Genomic DNA, 23,452 nt, shown 5'->3' with positions numbered 1-23,452 from the left:
GTTATTTAGAGGAAAATATACTACAAAAATGTCGGTTTGAAAATATTGAATATCGAACAAATTGTTTTGTTTTTGTTCATCAGTTTATTTTGAAGTAACTATAACTGTATCAATACCTACTAGTATTGTGACTTGCTAACAGTGAAAATTTGTGGAACACCTCTATACCTTTTCAATTCACCGAATGAAAACTGTTTGAAAATTCCACGATAATTTAAACTGTTAGACTGAGCCAAATAGAGTATCTAATTAAATGGATTATTCTGAATTATATAAAAAGGCAGTATTTTCTACATATATCTATAGTGTTATAGGTTTTATCGATGTTTTTTTGACTGGGGCGTGTGCGTGATACGGTCAAGATGAATTGTGTTGCTTGGCGAGAGGCGAGATTGGTAATTGACACGCTATATCGCACCTCGGATAAATTATATTTTATCATTATAAAGTTTAAACGAGTTTATATTATTTTTTTAAATTGAAAAATATGGCGCACGCCGGGGGGAATAATTTTTCCAAATAAATAGGTGTGTGTTTGCAGACCTGTTCAAACTTTAAAGGTAACGAGCTACGCCGCTAAATAATGAGACTGAATAAAAAACCTATACTAAATCTCATATGTATAATACTAAGAATTAAAAAAAAATTGTATATAAAATATAATAGTACACTCATTACTCGTATAAAAAACATATCAAGTTTATTTCGTTAATAACGTATGTATTACATTGAACATTTGAAATTAAGGCTTGCAGTTAAGACAAGGAATAAAGTTTGGAAATATTGCAGAGTATAAACGATACATAGTATGTTTTATACATCTATATAGATACAGGTATATTGCATGGATATTTAACAGTGGACAATTTAATAAGTCGCGAGGGATTATTGTTGAAAATAGGTACGTAAAATAATGACAGCGGCGGCCAGAAAATACACGAATTATAAATATATTATAATTTTCAGATTTTTAGTACGAGAAAAATATTTAGTGACACGCGCCTATACACACATATTATATATATATTATATACAGTTGATGATTTTTAACTAAATTATATAATATATTAGTAAAAGTCCATATTCAATATTCGTATAGGGATTAAAACGAATTGATAAATTTTAATTGAAACCAGATATGTATCCAGGGGTTCATATCCCCTCGACATCTTTTAAAATAAAAAATAAAAAGTTTTGAGTATCAATCATGTAAAAAAGTAAAAATAAAAATTGTATTTAAAATTATTTAGTCCTCTCCAAAAATAAAATCCCGGCTACGATTGAAACAAGCTTTTCAAAAATCAAAACGTTGACTGAGAAAATTGATGGGTGTTATACTTTTGTAAATGTAAGTGTATGTATTTGTGTGGGTGTTATAAAAAACGTGTGAATGGTAAAATAGTCATTACTGTTATAGCATAACAGCAACTCGGGCTCCTCGTCCTCGTAGAGATCGGTGGCCGACACCAGGTGAGCTTTGGTGCCTTCTTGAACGGCAAACAACCGCTGGGCGGTGCCCGACCCATCGGTGATGATATCGAACTGATGTTTGTATCCGACGCATATACTACAGGTGTCCGAATTACCACCGACCGCCGACTCAATCAGCGTTATGATCGATGGCTGTTCAGCGATTTGGAATTCCTGAATAACACGAAAATAATGATCGTGTTATCGATCGCTTACTTTTTTCATTCTTCCCTTTTTAAAAAAAGTAGAAAAACCAAACCACTCCAGTTTTACCCAGTTACTCTATCCTATTAGTAGAAGAATAGTATATGAACTAATTGAAGGTAAAATAAATCTAAACTGTGAAGTTACACCATAAACCGTTGATCAGAAAAATATAGTGAAGTATAATTTTTTATCACACAACAATATATTCCACGATAATTAATTTTGAATATAGTATAATATTATGTAACGAAAACCGTAGAATTTGTTTTGCTATACAGTAGGTGTTAGTGTAAATCTTAAGTGAGTAAGATAACTATAATGGATTATAATGGATTTTATAATGTTAAATTTAAATTCAATAATAAATCATTGTATACTAACGATTCTAAGTAGAGATGGTGTGACATCCTCTATTTCTAAGAATTTTTCATAATACTCGTTTATTAATATTACTCACTATAAGTATTATTCCAGATAATTTTGAAAACTACTTACTGGTTATAATTTTTTCTTTAAAACCTTCTTCATTCACCCAAAAAGCACTTATCAATTTATTATAGATGAATAGATTGAAAAACACAATAATAAAACAATAATACGTATCGTAAAACCATAATATATCCGTCGTTTTACTCAATATTTAAAAATAAAAATAAATATTTATTTATTTTTATTATTTATTATAATTATGAATGACATTTTTTTTGATACACCTTTAGAAGGTTATCTATAATTTACCATTTATTTCATAGTAGAATATGTAGTAAGACTATGTTCATTTAGACACAGAAAACCTCTTTGAAAATTGGTCTGAGGTACGTGTCGGGTTAGTTGTATATAATACAGTGTATTTACTATTTATTATTTTAACGTTCTCGGTGTCTCAACCAGAATTTTAAAGGCATCAAATAAGGTCGTGGACTGAAAAGGTACGAGATCTCGCTACATCATATTACATACGGATATGGAACTCAAATTGCCTTATTTTGTTTCCGTACTTGTGGTGATCACAAAATCCTAATTAAGTCCACAAGATATATCACAATTGTAAAAATTAATTAACAAATAACACGACCAAATTTAAAAATACGAAGCAAATAATATCCGAAAAGGAGACGTGCGTATTCAATTTAAAAATTAGAAATGGGTACTATAAAATGAAATTGATACATAATATAGTGTTATATTTTTATTGTTTCGATTAAAATGATACGATATTATAAAATAAGAGCGGGTAGTATCCTTTTATTGTTGTAATAAATGTTTTAAAATAAAATGAAAAGATGTTTAGTGTAAATTAAAAAGTTAAATTTGTTGATTATCCGATATTGACCTGACAACTCATACATATAAGTCGATAAGATGGTTTTATTATTTTTAACGTTTCATCGCAGTATTGATAATAATTATATAAAGTTATCACTTATAAATAAAATCAATTTTTAATCTAGTCTACTCAAAATCTTAAATCTAACTGAATGATAAACAGAGTTCTATATAACTCAATAATTATAAATGGATCCCTGGAGTTAATGTTAAGAAGGATCTTTTGGCAAAGAAAATCAACTTAGTAGTTGTTGTGTCATTGGTTTGTGTGAAAATTCAGTGGCCTGATTAGAATTTTTCAAAATAGGGGGAGTTTGAAACCGTATTAAAATGTAGTAAATAGAGGAGAAGTATGATAATATTTCCTTCCCAAATCAATTTTTTGATCTCAACTTTGTACTCGTTAACTAATAAACTTTAATAACGATTTCTATAGAAATGCTAATAATTAGTTGAAATATATTTGAGCACCAACAAGACTTTAAAAAAAATTAAATAACAAATTTAAAAACAAATTTAATTTATTTAAGTTTATTTAACTTATTGGTTATTCTAATTAATTTTTAAATATCAGAGTTCCGACGACATTTTTAATATTGTCTACCTACCTACCTGTATTTATATACCTAATACTATAAACCAATATAAAATTACGATGTATAATATAATATAACAATATAATTATTTATATATTTAATTAATATAAATATTATTACAACACAATATTATATTTACCCTCAGATACATAAATCCTTCGACCGTGTCCGTATCGCTGGCCGGGCACCAAGCCGTCCAGGCGGCCGAGTGTTTCCATTGCATCAGCGTCAGTTTGCGGTTCACACAGATTACCTGTCGGCAGAAAACCAAAATTATGAGGACCCCCTACGAGGTGGTGGATAGTTCGGGTTCAAAACGCGGCGGGTTATAACCATGACGGATAATATACACATATGTATAAAAATTATATCAGACAAGTACTACCTGTCCACTTGTCTACTTATGATATACGATAATAATGTACCTGAACATAATATAATATAATATATGGTGTAGATAATACGAGCAACATAAGCATTCCACTGTCAAAATTTCAGCAACTATACGGTATAAACTCCTCTCGGCATCTATCCGACTACCATATTACCCCATTCAACACCACAATAAAGGAATAGTCACTTGCTGTAATGTCGATGATGCGCAGTGTAATGTGTATACTTAATACTTAATAGTGCGTAGTATTATAGGTCACGCGATGACGATATAAAACGTTTGCATGGTTTGTACATTTTAATATGTTAATTACTCGTACCTATACTAATTCCAGACTATACACACTTCAAAAAGAAGCTAAGTTACCCATAACTATTAACTATAGATTTACTCGCCCGACGATTTAAAAGTTGTAACTGTCGTCGTACTTGTGATGAATAGATGGAAAACAACCCACCATAAATGAGACATCCCAAATGTCTGGTCACACTAATATTATTATATATAATACGGAATACTCGCGCACTTATAATTGTAATGAATGCCTACCGTAGCCAACCTATTGTTTATAGCTGAAGTACCTATTACACGACGGACAGTAGCATAGGTACAACTATGGACCTTTAATTTTGAAGGAACTAAAATTATTATATAAAGCTTACGATACAAATCATTTAATTTAAAATATGTTTAATTTTACTAATAATAATCGATTATTAGTAAAAAAAAAGATAAATAATAATAATAATATTCATATTAAAGTAATTATCTTGTCTTCAGTGGAAATAATATATTAATATGATATCTTCAGTTTTAAATATTGATTTGTAAAATATTTTTCAATATTTAACAGTGATAAGTTTAAAAACTTTAATTTTAATTTTAATTATTTTTTTATTAGTTGTATTATACAAATTAATACACTAGTATAAGTATATAATTAATCAAGCAATGATTGAGAGGGGGGAGTGATAAAAAAAATATTTGATGATGCTAAGCTATAAGCACCCCCCCCCCCCCCTAAGTTCACACTTAATTGCGCCTATGGCACTGTGGCATTTTACCTAGTATAACCTGTAGGGTGCGGTTAACGCAGCAAAACACTACCGTCTCATAATTTATATTAGCTAATGTTTTATTAATGCGTACATAATATAGTTTGGGCATAAACAAAAAAAAATGTTTACTTTTAATTAACCAACATAAATATTAAAACCATTGTTGTTTTTGCTTCGGATGTTGAGATTAATTTCACCGAAAATATATATACATATATTCATGTATAGTTATAGAAACATCTATTATAAGTGAATGTACGTTATAAGTTATGACGAACGCTGTTTGTCGTTTTTACAGCAATCGCGTCCATCACTGGTAATTTAAACATAGGGTTAAATACTCGCAAAAACCAAACTTATAATATTAACAGTGTTATTATTATGTGTATTTGTAGTGTTTGTGCGTCAGCGGTCACACTTAAGAGTTGTTAGATTATTAAAAAAAAAAAAAAAATGTATTATTGTTTAGAATTTAAAAATATGTAAGACAAACACATTATTATACATATACAAATAATATACTATATGTATGGTAATTTTTATGGGAATCATGGAACATGATATAATATTATATATACTTTTTCGTTTTTAATAGTATATAAATTATATTTTAATTATGAAAAAATCTACTATTCATTATAGTATTTTGACATTATGAAAATCGAATAGGACGTTGTCTTGTTTACGAAATCGAAACGTCACGATAAAATAATATTGATAATATATTTACCATTTTGAGCCTCGAACCACCGGGTTTACTAATCGCGTACATGCTGCAGCCCCTAGTGCGTTCTAGTTTATGGTCTTTGAGGTCCGGTTTGCTTTTTACTTCCGTCTGTATGTCCGCATCGAACTCAGACAGTCTGAACACGTATATCTTGCTGTCACGCCCTGTAACCACAAAACAAAACAAAGTTTAATAACCGTAAACAATAACAACATTATTCGACTGGTGATAAAATGACTTGGTTTCATAGAGACAACTACGCGTCGATTGCTGTTGTCCTCATTATAATATATAACACACGCACCCTTTTCAGTCCTGAACAAAAGAATACCGTGGGCTTCTACGACGTTCAACTGATTGGCTTGTATCGTCTTGTCGAAGATTTGCCTCTGAGACACACCGTCTATTGACCAATAAAAGAAAAAAACCATTATGGATAACAAATCAAACACGTTGTAATATTTATTTAAATATGGTCAAAAAAGTTTGTTTAACGAGCGACAGATATTTAGCAGTGTATACATATTATGTATGATTGGTCGTATATGTTTCATAAAATAACAGTAAGTAAGTAGAAATAGATAGGTTAGCGTGTTAACAACAAAGATCGTTTCATATACGTTTAGAGTAGAAATGGATCTGTAGAAATAGATAGATTGATATAATACTGTAATGTCGTAGTATAATTGCAAGAGTGTGTTTTAATAATTTAAATCTGTCCGAAGGTTTTAAATAAACTTATTTATTCCCGTAACACTCAGATTCGTCTGACTACAGTAGAAAATCGAAATGACGCAATCAAAAACCATTAGAATAAAAGACGATTCAATGGCTAGTGTTTGTAATAGGATTTGTATTTAAAAGAGTTAAGAACTAGTATACAATGTACAATGTAGAATTTTAAAACGTATATATTCATATTATTATTATAAATTGTATAAATTATATTATTATAATATTATTATAATAGTCGAATAAACAATAACTTTTACTGAATTTCTAAGAAATTAATAATTCGATTTACAGCCATTGTTGTGTATGGTTACAGTTGGAGAATAATAATACACGTATACAAATAAAATAAACACTAATTTAAACGAAATGTTTAAATTGATTTAATGTTGAAACCATAAAATTCTTTTATTCTGCATTTAAAAATATCTTCAGTTATGATTTTGTTAATTTTTAAATGGAAGATTCTAAAATTGAATTCAGGAAACCTTTATTTTCTTATTTGTGGAATAATGAAATCAAGAGTAGGTAATTGGTTTTAGTTCAAGCTATATTTTTGAATATCATGCAACGAAAAAAAAACAACAATTTTCTTTTTTTTCTTTTAACAATTATAGGTACCAGCCATTGTATTGAAGAAAACGAATGCATTCTCCTTATCGAAGTTAATTTCCATTGTCATAAATGCATTGCAATACAATACTATTATAAATAATTAAATTGTTACATACTAATATTGTTAACGCAAATATGTGGTAACCATTATATTAGGTATATCACTTGTTTTGTTTCTATTGTTTTTCAAATCAAACACATCTGACACTTATGACTTAAGCTTTTGACCTAAAAAAAACCAATTTGTGTAACAATTTTGATACGCGTGGGCCGAGGGTATTTACTATATATACGCGTTTGTTTTCTCAATTATGTTTTAGTTGTACTGTTTCTGAAATTTCATAAATACACAACAACAGTGTCGGAGTAAATGTGTAATCAAAATCTAAAACGAACATTCAATCATGTAAAATTAATCGATGTCGAAATTATTTTAACCATATATTATTAATCAAGTTATTCGACATAAAGATTCGAGTTACAAAAGTTCATTATTGATCATAAACATAAGATACCTACCTAATCTGTGAATTCAATTATAATGGAATATAATATTAAACCCAGAAGTCATAATAGTTAATCAATTAAAAACAATAATATGATTAATCTGAAATTAAATCACTGTATAAAAACTGTGAAATCATCTCATCGTAAATATTTATGTAATAAATACATTTAAAAATTTAATTTTCCACAAATTAAATAATAAAATATCTTTATATTTAATACTACTTTTTACATACATTAATTTTGACGTGTCTTACGTTTTATCAAGCTAATAATATTAAATTATGAAATTAAATATTCAATCAAAATAAGTATTTGTAATTACTGTTAGCTATAATGTCAAAAAGTAAAAATGTAATTATTGTAATTTTGTTACAGTAAAGATAACAAAAAAAGTACTTTTATGCATTTGAGTACAATAAAAAAACTGTTTAAATCTTTATTAAGTTGTGATTTAGTAAAATCTGTGCGTACAATAATAAATAAAGTTAAATTAATTTTGAAACATTTATTAATCTTTTATCCTTTGTTTATTTGTTTAAAAATGTACGATGTTTCAAAGAAAAATATATTATTTTTATTTCAAATTATTAATTTTATATCTTATAATCTAATCAAACATATTTATCTTAAATTTATATATAATACATAGGTATATTATATAATATCAAAATGTAAAAACCATTAACTTTTTAATATTAAATCAAAGTTATTATTATTATTTTGAATTAACCAAATTGATAAATTTTGTATTTAAAAGACTTGGGTGAATGTTTTATACAACTATATATTTTAATGTATTGATTATAATAATAATAAAAAAACTAAAGTCTAGAATTAAAATTGTTATTTTATGAACATACATCTTAATTTATTTTTGAAAAGAATAAAGGAAAAATAATATACACGATGAGAAAATAAGCAGCTTAAAAAAAAAAAAAAAAAGTTTTACTATACAAACAATAGTTTGAAAATAAAAACTTAAAATATTTTTGTTAAATTAAGGTTTACTCAAAAAAAAAATTAAAAATTTAATATATCAGAAATAAAAATTAGAAAAGTTTTTAATTTAGTCACAGGTATAAGACAAAAAAAGGGCTTAGCAGATAAATTTTTCAACACATAAACTATTTTTTTATACATAACATGTAAAAAATAACATTATATTAGAGATGGTTTTGGTGAGGGTGAGAGAGGTTCGATCTAATCTTTTGATATATCGCTATTTATTTTAGAACAAGTGATTTAAAGGCTAGAGACACCCGGTTGATATTTATGGGCAAGAGCAGGAAGTGTCTTCACAAGTATAATTTATTATCATCCATTTAATGACAGCCCACTCAGCTCATACACCCTTCAACCACTTGTTCGAGAAGTGGACAGAGATTAATATATATGTTATTTTTATATAATATACTGAAGGGTGAGCCATCGTGTTTTCTTATAACAAAATATAGATTAAATAGATAGTACATAAGTCGAAAAGTTAAAAGTATAGTACTAAAAACATTTTGTTACAATTACAAATTTATCAAAACTCGTTGATAAAAATAGCACCATAGTGAATTTCTCTAAGAGAAATATATTAAAAATAAATATTGTTTCACCTACTAAGCCAAGAAAACAGCCTATTTTTAATCAATATTTTCGTTGTACTTACATAAAGTACGGTTTATTTAAAATTTAAAATATGAACATTTACAATCTGTACAAAATATATTACAACGCGTATAATAAGTAATTTTGATGTCGGAAGGAATCAGTAGGCGTTAGTGGGAAAGTCACCCAGTGGCGGCACTTCAGATGAACAAAACATATTAAGAAAAATAAGTGTGATCGTATCGAATTAAGTTTGTTCTATTTGTATATGTATATAAGAGTTATTATTATAATTTATAGTATACTCGTAAAACGGTTAGGTCAATAAATATCCCGTTAATCATGAATAATAAAAAAATATCGTAAAATTGTTTTTGACGAAATGTCTATTAGATTTACTAGACGCTAAATACAGATGAAAAAAAATATTAAAAGGCATTTTTTTAAATTTTAAATTTTACATCATGGCAGTCGTAAGAAGTTTAAGTTTCGGATGAAATGTAAAATAATTAAATTATAGTGTTTATTTGTTTATCAGTAGTAGACGGATTAATTTAGCATACGACCAGTAATAGTAAACAAAACAAAAACCCAAGCAACGGATAAACTTTTGTGAATAATTTACTGTTAACTATAAGACGCTTAGAAATAGTATAGTAACTAATAAGACTTTAAAAAATTTTTAATCTTATATTATAATATTATACATCAATAAAACACATTATCCGGATATGTTCAATTTTTCTCTTTATACATTTATTTTTATATGAAACTATTATATTGTTTTTTATTGAATATACAACCATAGCAGCATGATAATTTTATGTATTATATATATTTTAATTTGTTTTTAACATCTGACTTACAATTGCTGCTCAAATGAACTAAATAAATATAAATACATTAATATTCTAGTAATTTATGGTATTTAAGACTTAATACTATAGTTAAATATTATTTGAATGTTAAACTTAAATTTTAGCGTTTGTTTATACTAAAGCATATTTAAGCAGGCTTACATTTATTTAGGAAATAATGTAAAAATTAGACACCTGTCTCTATAATAGTACCATAATTAATAATCATAATATATTTATTTATAATTAAACATTGCATCGTTTCAAAATTAATTATGCAATTAACATTATTGAGTGTAAATTAAACTTAGATGATGTATTTGATTATGCATCTCTGTTATTTGATCATTTTTCTTGGTATTGTAAAGTAATAATATACCTAACTATTGTATTGTAATATTAAACATTCATATGTATGTTTTTTGAATTGAAATGTAAAAAAATTAAAAAGACGATTATAAGTTTTATATTTATAAATACTAATGCAAATATATGGCTACACGGATTTCAACGTTCATATTTTACCCGTGTAGTTTACTATTTTACTAACATAGATTTTAACACCTTCTTTTTAAAACACGTGTAATGTGTATCCGTTAAATATCTGTGAAATATGGACCTCTAATTATTTCGATCCTTAAACTAGAATAATTTGGCGTTTTAGATAGGCAATTTAGCTACACGATAATGATCCCATTTTTGTTTGCAACACTATTAGTTTTACATTCGATATCAATTATATTTGCCTAGTTTGTTTAGGTTCAAACGATCAATGTTATCTGTATAGAAACCCCTGAATCCTAAATTCATATTTTGTGTAATCTTGCATACAATTTTCAAGAACTATGACCCAGTTTTCACAACATGTATAAAAAAAAAAAACCAAACAAATTGAAAAATTATCATGTTTATAAATCGATAACCTAACCACGCATTAAAGAATTACGAAAATTTTATCATTGTATGAAAATTATAATATAAATAATTTTTGACAATTGTTAGTATCTATGTTAATTTGTTATTGAATTACAAGAAAAACCAAAAATTGTTTGGAAAGATAGTTATTATATTAATATGATTGATTATCCAATATTAAAAATATTTGGATTTCAAATTTCCAAAAATTAATTTGGATTTCTAGTTGTTTATTTATTTTATATAGTTTGAGAAATTTATAAAGAACCGTGTATTCAATTTTTAAATTTTAAGTAGGTATGATCAGAAAATTATTGTGTATTTCTATAACTACAAAATATTTTTTTTTATAATTATTTTTTGAGATTTTAGAGAATTTTTTTAAAATTAAAATTCTTAATTACATTTTTATAAAAAAATATTGACACTAAAATGTCGAAATTTTTTTATTTGGAAATGGATCATTTATTAGGAATTTCGTATTATAAACTTCAACTTATTTTGGTTTTTAATTGTTTTTGAATTGTAATAAAATAAAAATATCACTTTAGTCGAAATCTGGTTTAGTGTAAAATTTTTCGTTTTTCTTTAATGTTTTGTTGGTATTTAGTTTTACCTTTCCAAAGTATAAATTAAATCCAATTTGCTACCACAACATATATTTTTTTAAATCAAAGAATTTTTTCGATTTCTTGAGTAAGCTTATTATATCTATAGAATCTAAGTATTTAATGTAATTCTAAAATCATTATTGAGAATATGTGAATAGAATGGACGTTATAGATCAAGTATAGTAACCACGCGAATGTGTTCAGAATGCATAAAGCCGGTTATGTGGGAAAACATAAATCAATAATAGCAATAAATAGTTTTTATCGTTCATCGTAAGTGCGCGGCAAACAGCCAAATTATGAGTTTGCAAATAAGCAGCCGATGACGCGTGGCCGCGGTTCTTCGAAATTTACAATACTTAACTTAAATTGAAATGTCTTCAGTCGTTATCGTGTTTAAACAAATAGACGACTCATAAATTATTTTCATTCCAAAGCCTGAATATCATTGTAAGTTTAGACGGATATGCAAACTGTGTCGTAAGCCACCAGCACGGGTAGTGTCGAATTCTATAACGTCACACGGTTATCAGATTCGATTCATTCATCCGACCGCCACAGGGTCATTTAACGATTCAATGCCACACACTGTTCTAACAATGTTTACCCTTATTGACCCTTTACTGAAAACAAAATTTACCCCGTGCAGTGCGCTAATGGTCTGGTTGCTAAAGCGTGATGTAATACACGTATGTATATTGTATAAATATAATAAATATACAATACACCCATACACTCATACATATATACATATTATAATTTTATTTTACCATTAACCAAAAAGGAAAAATACAAGAACTTCTTTAAAACATATTTTTCCTCTCTCGCAATTGTAAACGTGCACGGATTAATGTGAAAATAAATAACTTTGTTTATCTACCAGAGAATAAGTGTTATAAATTTAAATGAAAATAACGCTTTTTTTCATCAGCTATGCCCAACATTGCAATTAGTGTAATTAAAATTAGTAAAAAGGTAAAATTTGGGGAATCTAGAAATGTTCTTTTTACATTTTTATTTAAAATAATTAATTATTAAATATTACTCTCAATCACAATAAACTTATATTTTTAAATAAATAAATAATATAGTATATTATGTATAATTATGATATATTGATATTTTCCTAGTTTACTCATTATTAGTAATTATAATTCTGTTGTAGTTGTTTATATTATGCTGTTATAGTTGTAAATTAGCTACTTAAGTAAATATGGTACATATATAGATATATAGTCACAATTAAATATATTTTGTGTTTATTTTCAGTTTAATAATAATATTATGGACATGTAAAACGAGTTCAATATTTTAATAGTTACTAACTTCGTGGCACCGAGTTAGGTATAGTGTGTAGTTGTGGTGAAGTAACGTTAAGTTAAAAATGGGAATTTAAGTTTGATGTTAATTTAAATTCAACACTATCGATATTCAGTTTAACTTAAATATTCTGTGGTTAGTAGAGTTATGAAATGTCTTGTCACGCTTTTTTTTTTTTGTGGTCTAGTGCTACTGTACCTATCATTACTCATGGTTACCTAATTCAATAAAATGAAATTCACATTAATTATTTTTCAATTGTTGGCTGTGAATAGTTTTTAGCTATTGTATTCTGCTTGCGCTATACACTTGTTTGATCAGATGAAAACTACTCGAAAGTTTTTAGACAACCAAAAGTGGAAATAACAAGTAGTTTTAATTAGTAGTTTTTATTTTTTTAACCAATTGAATTTAATCCTAAACTTAAATAATTGGAGAAAATATCGAATTTTAGAAAATATAATTAATCAACACTTAATAATCTAAAAAAAAAAAAGCTAGATGGTATTATATTACAATATAAAACAATTCAGAAAACTATGTAATTTAAACTTGGCCAATTATTACCAATTTTATTTGTGAAGTATAGTTTATATAATTTATATTTTATTCTAAACAGAAATTGTAAATAATTTAGTAGTTGCCTATAGAGGTTTCTATTATAACTAATGATATTAATAATTATATAACTTTCTACGTATAAATGTCTTTTACAGCTGCAAAATGACTATGTGTTGGACTGTATGATTGATTTACGACAATATTCATGTAAATTAACTTTTAGTACATAAATAATAAATACGTATTATAGATACTGATTTTCATGGATTAATTTATTACGAATTCATAAAGAAACGTATGATATTTTACGAAATATGACATGAACATCGCCATGATTGTATATTGTGCCAGAAATAAGAAAGGATAAAAATAATAAAATTAATAATGACATTGATAAACGAAAAAAAGTTAACCTTTGCATTTACTTTAAAAGAATCGCGTACCATTGTAATGTAATATAGGATGATCTAAAAGCATTCATCTTATTTAAAGAATTTATATTCATATTAAAAACGTAAATGCAGGGTTTGGATTGAAGTAAAAAATATTATAAAAATAATAAAGTTGTAATAATATAGTGTTACAAATTATTGTAATTATGCTTCTTCTGGCCACCCGCACACTTTAATAGGGTTTTTTTTTTTACTTGTCCGTCATAAACATAAATAGAAGCCATTTACGAAGTATTAAAAATGCTTATGAGACACATTTATTAACAATGAAAAAAAAACAATACTTCACGTTGATTAACTTAATTATCTTATTTTTAAAATAGTACGTTGGCCGTTTACTTGTTATTTATGGTTGCTAAATTGTATGAATATTTTTGAATAAAATCAATAAAACTGTGTGTGTAGTATAAAGTCATGTGTATTATGGGCTGTTGGATATCTGTGGTAGTAGTATATAGATATTATTTTTTTTCGTGAATAGTAACTATGCACGTAACTACTCTGGATACTGTACAGTAGCGACTAGAAGGGATAAAACTAAATATTATAATATGTATTATGGTAGATAAGCCATTACTCGTATGCTTCATGAGACAGAGTATAACGGCCAATCAAATAAATGGTTTGACGTAAAACAAAAAAAAATAAAATAAAAATAAAAAATAAACGTTAAGTACAGACGTTACGATTCGTCTCGTCGGACCTCGAAAATTTTCCGTACGAGTACCGGCTATTAACATTATGACCGTCAATTCAAGTCGTTGTCAAAAGTCATGATGTGATGTGTGTGGAGGGTTAAATGGTCAAGTATAAACGCGTTGGGTCGAGTCCACGAAACGAAAATAAATACATATTTGAAATTTGGAAATCCCCGTTAGGTAAGAAGAGAGTATTTTTGATTTGTAGGGGTAACCAAATTAAAGATATTTTTAGAGATTTTACCCACTTTTTCTATTCGTTGGGTTTTTCATATAGTCGTGCATGTGTAGAACTATACTTATTACTCGTGTATGTATAATCGTTAAGTAAACACGAACTATCAAAATAATAATGGTCTGTAGTTACTTGCCTTCGATTACAAAAACTCCACTGTTTTCAGTGCTGATGACTAGTCGGCTGTCAGCCCATGAGTCCCCACACATAATATCGTGACCAAAGTCTGGGTAAAAGCATTGCGGTTCCCAGGGCGCCCGTTTGAACAACCCTGTGGTGGCTAAACTGGTGGGTGCATCCCCTTTGACGATGGTATCCAACTTGAGCGCCTGGCCGATCCGCACGAACTCCACCTGCCGAGCCTCTTCTTTGCGCCGTGAGCTGCGTGGCGGGTCAGGCAGCACGTCGCTAAACGCCCGTCTGTTCAACATCGCCTGCGAAAAAAGTGTTTATGTTATGATATTTTTCATATGTCCTTATACCTATTATGAGTGTTTGGGGATGATAGTTTGCGATAACCATTACGGTTTTCGAGGCACGTTATATAATATATTATATTTTTTTCAACATGGTTTTTAACGATTCAACGTGCGTCGTCAAATACATATTTCGTTTTGGTCATAACTATAAAATATGTATAGTTCTACTTACGTCCCGAACTCCCACGAACACCCTACACAATACCCGAGCACGGGAATCTTCAATCCCTCGGGGGCATTAAAAAAACATCTTTGCACCACTACTGAGTTCAGCCCGATATATCGCACACAGTCGTTACTGTGCAGTGATTCAAACAAAAACATTTTTGTTTTTTTGTGATGAAAATATATTACTATATCATAATATAGTAATAAAAATTATCATTGAGGGTTTCGAAATAAAAACAACGATTTTAAAACGAGTTTGTGAATAACGTATGCACCTACGTTATATATAGGTAGTATAAAATATTATGGATCGGTATATTTTATTGATTTCTTATTTAAGATCAATAAAAACGTAATGGTGTGTTTTGCATTTTTAATTTGTTTTTAATATATACGGTAAAAATATTATTGTTTTCAAAAACACAATTTTTCTATGCTTTGATTTAAATATAATATTTAACTATTTATATTCATATAAGCAAAATACTGACTCAATCTCGACATCTATATGACAATTTCGAAACTTGAATCCTACTGAAAGCATAATAAAGCATTCACAAACCATCTAAAAATAAATAATTTATTTAATACAATGAAACAATAACAATTTAACTATTTTTTTTTTGTACTATTTATCTTCACTTAGATCTATTGTATTAAATGTAAACATTTAATGCGGAAAATGTTAAGATCATAAAAATAAATTCTTCCATAAGTTTTATTAATGGAAATTGTTTTTGTCAATTTTGTGGACAAAATGTTTTGATTTGCTATACCTAATTACTTGAATAATCTCATTTAAAAACCATTTATGACATTATTATAGATTTAACCTTCAATATTATACTAATATAACTATGTTGCAAATGAAAGTCTAAGGAGTATAACTTAAATTTTTTTCAGTTAAAGTGCATTATAATAGTGATGATATTTAATATATTGTCATATCTATTATTTTTAAGGCTTAAAAATAAAGATATCACATGATGCGTAACTAACTTTTTTTGTAACATATATTTTTGTGTAATAGGTAATTCATTGCTTACATTTTTTAGTATATATACATTTTTTAATGCGATAGAAACATGTTTCTTGCTTATGAACACTTATTACATCTATTATTATTAAAAACTCAATTATTCCAAGTTAATATTATTTATTTTTAAATATTTATACTACTAGTTAGCCTCCCACCCCCTAATAAATGATTTGATTATGGGATGAACAAAAGTTGCCAAATTATGGAAATATTATCAATTTATCATCATAATGACCACATTACCTATTCATTTGATTTAACGTGTGATAAACCTAAATAATATAGTATGATAGTTTATAACTGCATGTCGTGTTCATGTTCGGTCGATCGGTTATCGTTATTACACCTACATACTTAATATTATATATGTATATATATTATTATTATTCTCAATCAATGTGCATTTATAGCCGATGGCGAAACGCGCTCTTCCCAAATGCCTTGAAAATTATACAATCTGTGTGAAAAATGGATCCAACAATGTCATACTTGATTATGTATTATTGTACCTACCTAAAGGAGCGGCGGTAACCTTACCGATATCTGATATCGAAATAATATTATTACTTCAACACCAAATTCAACAAAGAAATAAAATATTTAAAAAGTCTGTTATAGAGATATTAAAGATACAATATTATTGTGCTTATAAAAATATAAGGCTATATTGTTATAATGTTATTATATAAACGAATTCTCGTTATAGCTCGAAACCAGAGTTCGAATTTTGATTTCTATCATATTGAAGGATTTCAGAAATAAATATGTAGGTAATCGTGGTGCTGGGCTGAATAAAGTCAGCCTAACCTAACCTACGAATCGGTTATTTATAAAATGAATAATTTATTATTATTTAATTATAAAATGGAGACAGTACATTTAAAATTTTCAATTTGGTACACCAGGTCGTTGTACCTCATCGCCAGATTTTTAGCATTTATTGAACAATTAAAAAAGTTACTGCGCAATTTAAGCGTTTGTGTATTAATTGTTTGTAAGTTGTGCGTAGTACCATTATACCATGACATTCCGATTAAGTACCTGTATCTCTAAAGTTGCAATTAGTGCGGATAATGGTTCAGATAAGTATGTACTATATAGAAATGGTTTACTAGTGTACACCTTCGAGTTCAGTTCGATCGATTTAAAAATTAATCTAAACTTCACATTTTAAGACATTCAAAGTCTTGAACAATTTCTTTCTTTTATTGTCGATGTTTACTTTAGATTGGAGAGAGTTCTCATGATAGAAATGAAAAATTACCAAATTATTTCAAATATGTATTACTTGTGATATTATGTATGTAGGTTCTACTGTGTTAAATACACATTTTTGTGATACAAATTGAAACAATATCATGAATAAAGATATGCCTACTTATTGCACGGCTAAATAGCTTATATAATATATAAATATGAATAAAGTGATGAAATGAAGCATCAAATGTCTAATATTTTAAGTGAATTTGGTAATTATGGTGATATATTATAATTTATAGACTATTAATAGATTAAATTGAAAAAAAATGTGTATACAATTTTTTTTCATATATAAATTTAGCTAGAATTATTATTATGCGGGTGAAAAAGGTAGGTATATTGCAAACTACGTCCTGTTTCTTATCACCACTAAAATATAAACAATGTGAATGTAAACTGCGCCCGGAACAAATATTTGAACATTATTACTTAAAAGTCAAAATTTCAAATTTCAAACCGAAAATAAAAACTTGAAAATATTAGTTTGTTTATAAATAAATAAGAAATTATTAAAATTATAGGTAACCGTCAGCCAAATACGTCAGTGTTAAATAACATAAGAGGTAAATCTGGTGATTACATATTTACACGTATTATATAGGTATCCTATTATTTACTCTTTATACTTTGATTATGTTTACAGTTATAAATTAATAAACATGTATGTTTCATTTATACTTGTATACTGTATACTTGAATGTTTTTTATAATCATTAATTAAAGTTAATTTTACTATTATTTATATAAGTATTTTAAGTCGGTCAACAAACATGTAATTTGTATTCATTATAATATTATTTATGCAAGTTAAACATACTATTTATTTATCATGTTAATTTATTAAATTTATGTATACATAGTTGTAATAGTGGTGATAAACAAGGCGCAGCTTGTAAATTTGATTTTGTTTTTAGCTGTACTTGGACGCAGTTTATAATCACATGAAATAAATAGTTTTTACTCCGTATGTGGTAACTAACCTATATATTTGCTATATTAGTATTTAGCCAATAATTTTATGTTAGTAACGTTTTATCAAATGAGTTATTCACAAGTCCCGAATATTTTTACGTACCATAAGTATCACAATTTTTCACAATTTTAAGCCATGAACTTATTTCTATTAAAATTGGTGACCCAAAAACGATTTGATAATATTCGTTGGTTTCGATGGCTTATCAAATAATGTATTCATAATTAAAAAACTTTATAATTTACTAGTCAGTTCATAATAAATATATTGGTTTAAAGTGTTTAAACTATATATATTGATTAAATACATTACGCCTTTTAACGCTCACTCGTGAACGAAAAAAAATTAACGAGGGGGTTGAAATTGTGTAATCTGTCTCTGTCGATAGTAAAATATATAGGTTACCCTATTATGTATGTGTGGCAGATCGCGTACATTGCAGAGGCTGTAGGAGCCATAAAAATGACCATCGATGTTTGATCGTAATTATTGGTTTCAATAAAACTTAATATAGCAAACATATACAGTGTGCTTCACCAAGTATACTCATACTAATGTTTTTTTTTAATAGTGAATTTTTAAATGTACTAAACATAGGTATATTCATTCCATATTTTCAAATTATTTAGATTTTTTTGTACTATTTTAGAAGTGTTTTATGTAAATGCTAACTCCCATTTGTTAATTAATAAGAAAGCATGTAAATTTTAATAAGGATAATAGTCCTTGGAAAGATTTACAAAAATACAAACTAGATGTAACTTAATATTATGGATTATAAATAAGATATTATTGTAGTACGCATTTAGTACCTATTTATTGTAATATGACCATTTTATAAAATATATAGTTTTAAAAAAATTGGTTGATATTAATTTCAAAATGTTTTAAATTAGCTCTGACCCCACATTTCTTAAACCAATCACCGTAGACTTTCTATATCTTTAATACACAAAGCTAAGTAACTTGAAAGCTATTCGTTTGAATGGGTACATTCAAATTAAAAAAAAAAAAAATTATCCAATAAATTACTTACAATAGAAGAGAGAGGTTAGTGAGTTTTTCTCATATGAAAAACAGAAATTTGTATTTCTACAATAGAAACTTAGTACTGTAAAAAAATTTCGAGAAATTAAAAATATGATTTTTAAGTATACTTAATAATTCCTAGAATCAGACTTTAAATAACTACATCATTGAAGAAAAAAAAGAGTATAAACATACTTGGTGAATCACCCTGTGTATAGTATATACATATATTAAATACTAAATTTACATATACTTGATACTATCACTGCGGTAAACGAATAATTCAATGTATAATTATTATAAATATATTTATTATATAATATATAAATACTAAACACTGGGAAGGGTAAGGGGTTCATTAGAGGTTTATTTGCTGGCGAACAGTCCAAACGTTCCACAAATTTTGTTACTCCTATATATAATATTCGATGTTATTTCACCGTAGTGGTTATAATGAAAATATTTAATTTGACCGTCCGAAATATCGATAATGCTCGAGTAAAATAATATTACATCGCACGACCGGTAAACGTCGACGAGTGGCGCACTTTAAGGATGGAGCTATATACAGCTTTTTCTGTCCAATTCAAAATGTATTGTTTTATATTAGAGTAGACATACATGATGGATATGAACTGTAGTAAAAAACACTGGCTAGCTTGCGTTTTAGCGGACAAAAAATCTATACGGATTTCTCAAAAAGCCAAGCGGAAGTTGGAGTTTGAATAATTTTTAATAATATAAAATTGATGTATAATTTATTGCTAGTTCAATTTTTACAGCGGAATCATACTCGATCCTTATATAATTAGTTATATGAACTCAAATATTTTGAAATCAACAATTTTCTCAGATTCATTTAGTATGATGACCAATATTAAAAAATGTACACAACACTAAAGAGATAAATTTACAGGAATAAAATTTGTTACAATACAGATGAGAAAAAGGAAATATTATTTAGTTATATTCTAGGTCATTCTAATATCAACGAAAATAAAATAGCGGATAAGGTAGCAAAAGATGTAATATCTAACCCTCTGGCAACATCAGTAAGTTCAACTCGCAATAAAACAAGACGTAATACCTACCACTTATTAAACTTCATTGTACCAATACGTGACAGGTAAACTGGAAATTATTTTATACAAAATTCCACGAAATTAAAAAAGACGTTTTCATATGGCAACTTCTGTCTAACTTTCCAAAAAAGACTCTGGATTGGAACAATTAGCTTCGGAACATGAAAGTCTATCACGGCCACCTAATGAGTAAAAATGACCCTCTAATAAGTTCATAATACGGGACCCTACTCTCGATCAAACACATAATGACGGGATGTCGCACATACATTGAATTTAGAAAAAATGCAAAACTTTCAGAAAATCTATTAGAATCTCTTGGCCATAACATATCCTCACTATCAGGCACTATCGATTTCATTAAAAAAACGAACTTTTAAAACAAACTGTAAATTACAAAAATGTATATAAATTTGTAGTACACTTATCGTTCCTAAATATTATAAACTAGTCAGTATTTACATTTTTAATAATTAAAATTAAAACTTATATATAAAATAATATGGTTCCCAATGGCTTATGTCACTGCTGTTATTTTATGTATAAAAAAAACACACGTGGTATTTATACATGGGTGTAAATTATTATAATATTTATATAAAAAATTTACCACTTTACTGGAATCCGACATGTAGTCTGAGTACAGGTCTTTAATGAGCATGTCGAGTGTTCGTTCTCGTTTTTTCGCAAATGTAGGCGTATTGAACGTGGCTTTTTCACCATTTATCACTAGATTAAAAACATATAAATGAAATAAAGTTGAAATTTTCTATTGAATTAGTTATCGAATTATTAAATATACAACATAGGTACTTATATCGATCACGAGAGACTTACTAAACTAGACATCAATAAACGAAAATCAAACATGTACCCAAAATCAACGTAATTTGTTTTATGTGACTGTGTACAAATTATAGTATTTGCTAAAGATCTTGATCGATTTATATATTTATAATTATTCAAGGGATTTGATTTTATCGATAATGGCGTGATTACATTTTGAATTTAAAATTCAAAGAGTACGAAAAAAAAATTTAATTTATTTGATTGTATATGAATATTTATAATAATTTTTCTAATAACTTTTAAAACACGTAATTGATTAACTATCGATAAAAATGTCGAATCTTATTATATAAAATGTATACTACTGAAGAATATTAACGTGGGTAATTGTTTTTGTTATTTTGGTATTGTGAGCATTTATTTAATATATTATTTATGCTTTATTAATTTGTTCATCATCCACAAAATATTTTAAAATATATTTGATAAAAATCAAGAAAATAATTTAAAAAATATTATTAATAATTTTTAAGTAATTATAACATAAAATACATATTATATACTACAATATTAATGTAAAATGTCAAAAATTTTTACATAATATAGAACTATAATAAATTATGTAAATAAAATAATAATATAAAAAAACATCAATTAATGCCTTGAGTTATTTTATATCTCGTTATCGTTTGATCATGATAATAATACAATAAATTGTACGGGTCGTAAAATATTACTAATACAAATATCATAAGTAAGATAAAAATCTTAACATTTCGCAGTATTTTAGTTCATTGTACATTTTTATTTATCGGAATATTTGTATTTATAATGGTGAATAAGAATACGAAAATTATTCTCGACAAGTCAAACTGCAGTTTATATTAACATTTTTATATATACCAGTATGTAAGATCAACACGACATTTTTATCGTTTATGTCTTTATGGTAATAATTTTGGATTTGAATACGGTAAGGTATAATATACATTATACATACTCTACAAGTAACAAAATCACCTATTTGAATATTATATTCTCATCATAGCTATAGATGATAGTAATATGTGTATAAAATATCGAGGGATGCAAGAAGATATATAAAAAAAAACTCCAATTCTAAAAAAAAAAAAAATAATTCTTAAAATCAGAATGTAAGTTCTTTTTTGTATATAATAGCTGTTCTTCTAAATACATTTTTTGTAACGTAGCGTAAGTTTCTTTAAGGTATGTTGGTAAAAAGAATGTGTAATTTCTATGGAATTACGGAATTAGTTGGTAATTTTGATAGTGACTTTGTTTCATTCTTGAATAGGAAAGTTTTTAATTCTAGAAAATAGAAAAACTTAATGAAATTTGGCCTTTTTTCGGCATGAAATGTTTTTCTCGAAGAACAATTATTGCGTATTTAGAAGTATGAAACTGTAGTCACCATCAAGGTTACGACTAGTTCTACAGAAATGACTTGACTTTTTACCCTGAATATTTAAAAAAAACTTGTGCTGCTTTATAAGAAATGTACTTAAAAGAACAGCGATTATGTGGAATTGTTTTAAATTTGTCAAAAAACAGTCATTGCTTACTTTTAACAATGAGAAATTCCCTGAATTCTTGAGGCATTTTAAAGACCGGAGGACACGGTAGCGATGGACCAAATAGTGGTACAGATTCTTCGGAGTAAACCACCAGTTTATAGCTATTATCTGACGAATCATATGCTACCAACGCAAAAACATCTGATGAAAAAATATAT

The 23,452-nt window shown here is 27.0% G+C and overlaps 1 protein-coding gene across 3 annotated transcripts in view; it reads right to left on the bottom strand.

Annotated features, from left to right (window-relative positions):
- LOC114126445 (GTPase-activating Rap/Ran-GAP domain-like protein 3) overlaps positions 1–23,452 on the bottom strand; it is a 309,554-nt gene that overhangs the window by 10,829 nt on the left and 275,273 nt on the right. For all 3 annotated transcript variants that reach the window (XM_050200598.1, XM_050200599.1, XM_027990390.2), the window contains 7 exons: positions 23,283–23,435; positions 21,521–21,639; positions 15,017–15,314; positions 6,083–6,181; positions 5,782–5,942; positions 3,739–3,852; positions 1,410–1,644 (listed from right to left, as the gene is read on the bottom strand). In XM_050200598.1, coding sequence (XP_050056555.1) covers positions 1,410–1,644; positions 3,739–3,852; positions 5,782–5,942; positions 6,083–6,181; positions 15,017–15,314; positions 21,521–21,639; positions 23,283–23,435 — 1,179 coding nt within the window. The remainder of the gene's footprint in view (positions 1–1,409; positions 1,645–3,738; positions 3,853–5,781; positions 5,943–6,082; positions 6,182–15,016; positions 15,315–21,520; positions 21,640–23,282; positions 23,436–23,452) is intronic.

This window comes from Aphis gossypii, chromosome 2 (genome assembly GCF_020184175.1).
Source record: "Aphis gossypii isolate Hap1 chromosome 2, ASM2018417v2, whole genome shotgun sequence".
In the NCBI taxonomy this organism is placed as follows: Eukaryota; Metazoa; Arthropoda; class Insecta; order Hemiptera; family Aphididae; genus Aphis; species Aphis gossypii.
The sequence above is the reverse complement of the archived record's forward strand: the minus strand, read 5'-3'. Positions and strand labels throughout refer to the sequence as shown.